Raw genomic sequence first — 7,500 nt, 5'->3', positions numbered from 1 at the left:
CTGTCTCAGCACCAGTCTCAGCCTCAGCCCCAGTCTCAGCCCCAGTCTCAGCCCCAGTCTCAGCCCCAGTCTCAGCCCCAGCCCCAGTCTCTTTCTCTGTCTCTGTCTCTGTCTCTGTCTCTGTCTCAGCCCCAGTCTCAGCCCAGTCTCAGTCTCAGTCTCAGTCTCAGTTACAGTCTCAGCCCCAGTCTCTTTCTCAGCCCCAGCCCCAGTCTCAGCCCCAGTCTCAGCCCCAGTCTCAGCCCCAGTCTCAGCCCCAGTCTCAGCCCCAGTCTCAGCCCCAGTCTCAGCCCCAGTCTCAGCCCCAGTCTCAGCCCCAGTCTCAGTTACAGTCTCAGTTACAGTCTCAGCCCCAGTCTCTTTCTCAGCCCCAGCCCCAGTCTCAGCCCCAGTCTCAGCCCCAGCCCCAGTCTCAGTCTCAGTCTCAGCCCCAGCCCCAGTCTCAGTCTCAGCCCCAGTCTCAGTCTCTGTCTCTGTCTCTGTCTCAGCCCCTGTCTCTGTCTCTGTCTCAGTCTCAGTCTCTGTCTCTGTCTCTGTCTCAGCCCCAGTCTCAGTCTCAGTCTCTGTCTCTGTCTCTGTCTCTGTCTCAGCCCCTGTCTCTGTCTCTGTCTCTGTCTCAGCCCCAGCCCCAGTCTCAGCCTCAGCCCCAGCCCCAGCCCCTGTCTCTGTCTCTGTCTCAGCCCCAGTCTCAGTCTCTGTCTCTGTCTCTGTCTCTGTCCCAGCCCCAGCCCCAGTCTCAGTCTCAGTCTCAGCCCCAGCCCCAGTCTCAGTCTCAGCCCCAGTCTCAGTCTCTGTCTCTGTCTCTGTCTCAGCCCCTGTCTCTGTCTCTGTCTCTGTCTCTGTCTCAGCCCCTGTCTCTGTCTCTGTCTCAGTCTCTGTCTCAGCCCCAGTCTCAGTCTCAGTCTCTGTCTCTGTCTCTGTCTCAGCACCAGTCTCAGCCTCAGCACCAGTCTCAGCCCCAGTCTCAGCCCCAGTCTCAGCCCCAGCCCCAGTCTCTTTCTCTGTCTCTGTCTCTGTCTCTGTCTCTGTCTCAGCCTCTGTCTCAGCCCCAGTCTCAGCCCAGTCTCAGTCTCAGTCTCAGTCTCAGTTACAGTCTCAGCCCCAGTCTCTTTCTCAGCCCCAGCCCCAGTCTCAGCCCCAGTCTCAGCCCCAGTCTCAGCCCCAGTCTCAGCCCCAGTCTCAGCCCCAGTCTCAGCCCCAGTCTCAGCCCCAGTCTCAGTTACAGTCTCAGTTACAGTCTCAGCCCCAGTCTCTTTCTCAGCCCCAGCCCCAGTCTCAGCCCCAGTCTCAGCCCCAGCCCCAGTCTCAGTCTCAGTCTCAGCCCCAGCCCCAGTCTCAGTCTCAGCCCCAGTCTCAGTCTCTGTCTCTGTCTCTGTCTCAGCCCCTGTCTCTGTCTCTGTCTCTGTCTCTGTCTCTGTCTCTGTCTCAGCCCCAGTCTCAGTCTCAGTCTCTGTCTCTGTCTCTGTCTCTGTCTCAGCCCCTGTCTCTGTCTCTGTCTCTGTCTCAGCCCCAGCCCCAGTCTCAGCCTCAGCCCCAGCCCCAGCCCCTGTCTCTGTCTCTGTCTCTGTCTCAGCCCCAGTCTCAGTCTCTGTCTCTGTCTCTGTCCCAGCCCCAGCCCCAGTCTCTGTCTCTGTCTCTGTCTCTGTCCCAGCCTCAGTCTCTGTCTCTGTCTCTGTCTCTCTCTGTCTCTGTCTCTGTCTCAGTCTCATCCCCAGTCTCAGCCCCAGTCTCAGCCCCAGTCTCAGCCCCAGTCTCAGCCCCAGTCTCAGCCCCAGTCTCAGCCCCAGCCCCAGTCTTTGTCTTTGTCTTTGTCTCTGTCTCAGCCCCAGTCTCTGTCTCTGTCTCTGTCTCAGCCCCTGTCTCTGTCTCTGTCTCTGTCTCAGCCCCAGTCTCAGTCTCTGTCTCTGTCTCTGTCTCAGCCCCAGTCTCAGTCTGTCTCTGTCTCTGTCTCTGTCTCAGCCCCTGTCTCTGTCTCTGTCTCTGTCTCAGCCCCAGTCTCAGTCTCAGCCTCAGCCCCAGCCCCAGCCCCTGTCTCTGTCTCTGTCTCTGTCTCAGCCCCAGTCTCAGTCTCTGTCTCTGTCTCTGTCCCAGCCCCAGCCCCAGTCTCTGTCTCTGTCTCTGTCTCTGTCCCAGCCTCAGTCTCTGTCTCTGTCTCTGTCTCTCTCTGTCTCTGTCTCTGTCTCAGTCTCATCCCCAGTCTCATCCCCAGCCCCAGTCTCAGCCCCAGCCCCAGCCCCAGCCCCAGCCCCAGCCCCAGCCCCAGCCCCAGCCCCAGCCCCAGCCCCAGCCCCTGCCCCAGCCCCAGCCCCAGCCCCAGCCCCAGCCCCCAGCCCCAGCCCCCCTGCCCTGCCCCAGCCCCAGCCCCTGCCCCAGCCCCCTGCCCCAGCCCCTGCCCCAGCCCCAGCCCCAGCCCCAGCCCCTGCCCCCTGCCCCTGCCCCAGCCCCAGCCCCCAGCCCCAGCCCCAGCCCCAGCCCCAGTCTCAGTCTCAGTCTCAGCCCCAGTCCCAGTCCCAGTCCCAGTCCCAGTCCCAGTCTCAGTCTCAGTCTCAGCCCCAGTCCCAGTCTCAGTCTCAGTCTCAGCCCCAGTCTCAGTCTCAGTTACAGTCTCAGCCCCAGCCCCAGTCTCTTTCTCAGCCCCAGCCCCAGTCTCAGCCCCTGTCTCTGTCTCTGTCTCTGTCTCTGTCTCAGCCCCAGTCTCTTTCTCAGCCCCAGCCCCAGTCTCAGCCCCAGCCCCAGTCTCAGTCCCAGCCCCAGTCTCAGTCTCAGTCTCAGTTACAGTCTCAGCCCCAGTCTCAGCCCCAGCCCCAGTCTCTTTCTCAGCCCCAGCCCCAGTCTCAGCCCCAGTCTCAGCCCCAGCCCCAGTCTCAGTCTCAGTCTCAGTCTCAGTCTCAGCCCCAGTCTCAGCCCCAGTCTCAGCCCCAGTCTCAGCCCAAGTCTCAGCCCCAGTCTCAGTCTCAGTCTCAGTCTCAGTTACAGTCTCAGCCCCAGTCTCAGCCCCAGTCTCAGCCCCAGCCCCAGCCCCAGCCCCAGCCCCAGCCCCAGCCCCAGCCCCAGTCTCAGTCTCAGTCTCAGTCTCAGTCTCAGCCCCAGTCTCAGTCTCAGTCTCAGCCCCAGTCTCAGCCCCAGTCTCAGCCCCAGTCTCAGCCCCAGTCTCAGCCCCAGCCCCAGTCTCTGTCTCTGTCTCTGTCTCTGTCTCTGTCTCTGTCTCTGTCTCTGTCTCTGTCTCTGTCTCAGCCCCAGTCTCAGTCTCTGTCTCTGTCTCTGTCTCAGCCTCAGCACCAGTCTCAGCCCCAGTCTCAGCCCCAGTCTCAGCCCCAGCCCCAGTCTCTTTCTCTGTCTCTGTCTCTGTCTCTGTCTCTGTCTCTGTCTCTGTCTCAGCCTCTGTCTCAGCCCCAGTCTCAGCCCAGTCTCAGTCTCAGTCTCAGTCTCAGTCTCAGTTACAGTCTCAGCCCCAGTCTCTTTCTCAGCCCCAGTCTCAGCCCCAGTCTCAGCCCCAGTCTCAGCCCCAGTCTCAGCCCCCAGCCCCAGTCTCAGTCTCAGTCTCAGCCCCAGCCCCAGTCTCAGTCTCAGCCCCAGTCTCAGTCTCTGTCTCTGTCTCTGTCTCAGCCCCTGTCTCTGTCTCTGTCTCAGTCTCTGTCTCAGCCCCTGTCTCTGTCTCAGTCTCAGTCTCTGTCTCTGTCTCTGTCTCTGTCTCAGCCCCAGTCTCTGTCTCTGTCTCTGTCTCTGTCTCAGCCCCTGTCTCTGTCTCTGTCTCTGTCTCAGCCCCAGCCCCAGTCTCAGCCTCAGCCCCAGCCCCAGCCCCTGTCTCTGTCTCTGTCTCTGTCTCAGCCCCAGTCTCAGTCTCTGTCTCTGTCTCTGTCTCTGTCTCAGACCCTGTCTCTGTCTCTGTCTCTGTCTCAGCCCCTGTCTCTGTCTCTGTCTCTGTCTCAGCCCCAGCCCCAGTCTCAGCCTCAGCCCCAGCCCCAGCCCCTGTCTCTGTCTCTGTCTCTGTCTCTGTCTCTGTCTCAGCCCCAGTCTCAGTCTCTCTCTCTGTCCCAGCCTCAGTCTCTGTCTCTGTCTCTGTCTCTGTCTCTCTCTGTCTCTGTCTCTGTCTCTGTCTCTGTCTCAGTCTCATCCCCAGTCTCATCCCCAGTCTCAGCCCCAGTCTCAGCCCCAGCCCCAGCCCCAGTCTTTGTCTTTGTCTTTGTCTCTGTCTCTGTCTCTGTCTCAGCCCCAGTCACTGTCTCTGTCTCAGCCCCTGTCTCTGTCTCTGTCTCTGTCTCAGCCCCAGTCTCAGTCTCTGTGTCTGTCTCTGTCTCTGTCTCAGCCCCAGTCTCAGTCTCTGTCTCTGTCTCTGTCTCAGCCCCAGTCTCAGTCTCAGTCTCTGTCTCTGTCTCTGTCTCTGTCTCAGCCCCTGTCTCTGTCTCAGCCCCAGTCTCAGTCTCTGTCTCTGTCTCTGTCTCTGTCCCAGCCTCAGTCTCTGTCTCTGTCTCTGTCTCTGTCTCTCTCTGTCTCTGTCTCTGTCTCAGTCTCATCCCCAGTCTCATCCCCAGTCTCAGCCCCAGTCTCAGCCCCAGTCTCAGCCCCAGTCTCAGCCCCAGCCCCAGCCCCAGTCTTTGTCTTTGTCTTTGTCTCTGTCTCTGTCTCAGCCCCAGTCTCTGTCTCTGTCTCAGCCCCTGTCTCTGTCTCTGTCTCTGTCTCAGCCCCAGTCTCTGTCTCTGTCTCTGTCTCAGCCCCAGTCTCAGTCTCTGTCTCTGTCTCTGTCTCTGTCTCAGCCCCAGTCTCAGTCTCAGTCTCTGTCTCTGTCTCTGTCTCAGCCCCTGTCTCTGTCTCAGCCCCAGTCTCAGTCTCTGTCTCTGTCTCTGTCTCTGTCTCTGTCCCAGCCTCTGTCCCAGCCCCAGCCCCAGCCCCAGTCTCTGTCTCTGTCTCTGTCTCTGTCTCTGTCTCTGTCTCTGCCCCAGCCCCAGTCTCAGCCTCAGTCTCTTTCTCAGCCCCTGCCCCAGCCCCAGTCTCAGCCCCAGCCCCAGCCCCAGTCTCAGCCCCAGCCCCAGCCCCAGTCTCAGCCCCAGCCCCAGTCTCAGCTCCAGCCCCAGCCCCAGTCTCAGCCCCAGCCCCAGCCCCAGTCTCAGCCCCAGTCTCTTTCTCAGCCTCAGCCTCAGTCTCAGTCTCAGTCTCAGCCCCAGCCCCAGCCCCAGTCTCAGCCCCAGTCTCAGCCCCAGCCCCAGCCCCAGTCTCAGCCCCAGTCTCTTTCTCAGCCCCAGCCCCAGTCTCTTTCTCAGCCTCAGCCTCAGTCTCAGCCCCAGCCCCAGCCCCAGTCTCAGCCCCAGCCCCAGCCCCAGCCCCAGCCCCCAGTCTCAGCCCCAGCCCCAGCCCCCAGTCTCTTTCTCAGCCCCAGCCCCAGTCTCTTTCTCAGCCCTAGCCCCAGTCTCTTTCTCAGTCTCAGCCCCAGCCCCAGTCTCTTTCTCAGCCCCAGCCCCAGTCTCAGCTCCAGCCCCAGCCCCAGTCTCAGCTCCAGCCCCAGCCCCAGTCTCAGCCCCAGCCCCAGCCCCAGTCTCTTTCTCAGCCCCAGCCCCAGTCTCTTTCTCAGCCTCAGCCTCAGCCTCAGTCTCAGCCTCAGCCTCAGCCTCAGTCTCAGCACCAGTCTCAGCCCCAGCCCCAGCCCCAGTCTCAGCCCCAGCCCCAGTCTCAGCCCCAGTCTCAGCCTCAGCCTCAGGCTCAGCACCAGTCTCAGCCCCAGCCCCAGTCTCTTTCTCAGTCTCAGCCCCAGTCTCAGCCCCAGCCCCCAGCCCCAGTCTCAGCCCCAGCCCCAGTCTCAGCCCCAGTCTCAGCCTCAGCCTCAGCCCCAGCCCCAGTCTCAGCCCCAGCCCCAGTCTCAGCCCCAGTCTCAGCCTCAGCCTCAGGCTCAGCACCAGTCTCAGCCCCAGCCCCAGCTCCCAGTCTCAGCCCCTAGCCCCAGTCTCAGCCCCAGTCTCAGCCTCAGCCTCAGGCTCATCACCAGTCTCAGCCCCAGCCCCAGTCTCTTTCTCAGTCTCAGCCCCAGTCTCAGCCCCAGCCCCAGCCCCAGTCTCAGCCCCAGCCCCAGTCTCAGCCCCCAGTCTCAGCCTCAGCCTCAGCCCCAGCCCCCAGTCTCAGCCCCAGCCCCAGTCTCAGCCCCAGTCTCAGCCTCAGCCTCAGGCTCAGCACCAGTCTCAGCCCCAGCCCCAGTCTCAGCCCCAGCCCCAGTCTCAGCCCCAGTCTCAGCCTCAGCCTCAGCCTCAGGCTCAGCCCCAGTCTCAGCCCCAGCCCCAGCCCCTGCCCCAGCCCCAGTCTCAGCCTCAGCCTCAGGCTCAGCACCAGTCTCAGCCCCAGCCCCAGCCCTGGCCCCAGCCCCAGCCCCAGCCCCAGCCCCTGCCCCAGCCCCAGTCTCAGCCTCAGCCTCAGGCTCAGCACCAGTCTCAGCCCCAGCCCCAGCCCCACCCCAGCCCCAGCCCCTGCCCCAGCCCCAGCCCCAGCCCCCAGCCCCAGCCCCAGCCCCAGCCCTGCCCCCTGCCCCAGCCCCTGCCCCAGCCCCTGCCCCTGCCCCTTGCCTGCCCCAGCCCCAGCCCCAGCCCCCAGCCCCAGCCCCAGCCCCAGCCCCCCAGCCCCCTGCCCCAGCCCCACCCCCAGCCCCAGCCCCAGCCCCAGCCCCAGCCCCCAGCTCCCCTCCCCCGCCCCAGCCCCAGCCCCAGCCCCAGCCCCAGCTCCCCCAGCCCCCAGCCCCCAGCCCCCTGCCCCTGCCCCAGCCCCAGCCCCAGTCCCAGTCCCAGTCCCAGTCTCAGCCCCAGCCCCAGTCTCTTTCTCAGCCCCAGCCCCAGTCTCAGCCCCTGCCCCAGTCTCAGCCCCAGTCTCAGTCTCTGTCTCAGTCTCAGTTACAGTCTCAGCCCCAGTCTCAGCCCCAGTCTCTTTCTCAGCCCCAGCCCCAGCCCCAGCCCCAGTCTCAGTCTCAGTCTCAGTCTCAGTCTCAGCCCCAGTCTCAGTCTCAGTCTCAGCCCCAGTTACAGTCTCAGCCCCAGTTACAGTCTCAGCCCCAGTCTCAGCCCCAGTCTCAGCCCCAGCCCCAGTCTCTGTCTCTGTCTCTGTCTCTGTCTCTGTCTCAGCCTCTGTCTCAGCCCCAGTCTCAGCCCAGTCTCAGTCTCAGTCTCAGTTACAGTCTCAGCCCCAGTCTCTTTCTCAGCCCCAGCCCCAGTCTCAGCCCCAGTCTCAGCCCCAGTCTCAGCCCCAGTCTCAGCCCCAGTCTCAGCCCCAGTCTCAGCCCCAGTCTCAGCCCCAGTCTCAGTTACAGTCTCAGTTACAGTCTCAGCCCCAGTCTCTTTCTCAGCCCCAGCCCCAGTCTCAGCCCCAGTCTCAGCCCCAGCCCCAGTCTCAGTCTCAGTCTCAGCCCCAGCCCCAGTCTCAGTCTCAGCCCCAGTCTCAGTCTCTGTCTCTGTCTCTGTCTCAGCCCCTGTCTCTGTCTCTGTCTCAGTCTCTGTCTCAGCCCCAGTCTCAGTCTCAGTCTCTGTCTCT

The 7,500-nt window shown here is 63.0% G+C and overlaps 1 protein-coding gene across 1 annotated transcript in view; it reads left to right on the top strand.

Annotated features, from left to right (window-relative positions):
• Positions 1 to 2,301, top strand: part of LOC123483145 (skin secretory protein xP2-like) — a gene marked incomplete at both ends in the record, with an annotated part of 4,469 nt that extends 2,168 nt beyond the window's left edge. The window contains one exon of the mRNA XM_045212652.1: positions 2,222 to 2,301. Within this exon, the coding sequence (XP_045068587.1) occupies positions 2,222 to 2,301 (80 nt within the window). The remainder of the gene's footprint in view (positions 1 to 2,221) is intronic.
• Positions 2,302 to 7,500: the final 5,199 nt, after the last annotated feature.

Source organism: Coregonus clupeaformis, unplaced genomic scaffold, assembly GCF_020615455.1.
Source record: "Coregonus clupeaformis isolate EN_2021a unplaced genomic scaffold, ASM2061545v1 scaf0037, whole genome shotgun sequence".
Taxonomy (NCBI): Eukaryota; Metazoa; Chordata; class Actinopteri; order Salmoniformes; family Salmonidae; genus Coregonus; species Coregonus clupeaformis.
The sequence above is the reverse complement of the archived record's forward strand: the minus strand, read 5'-3'. Positions and strand labels throughout refer to the sequence as shown.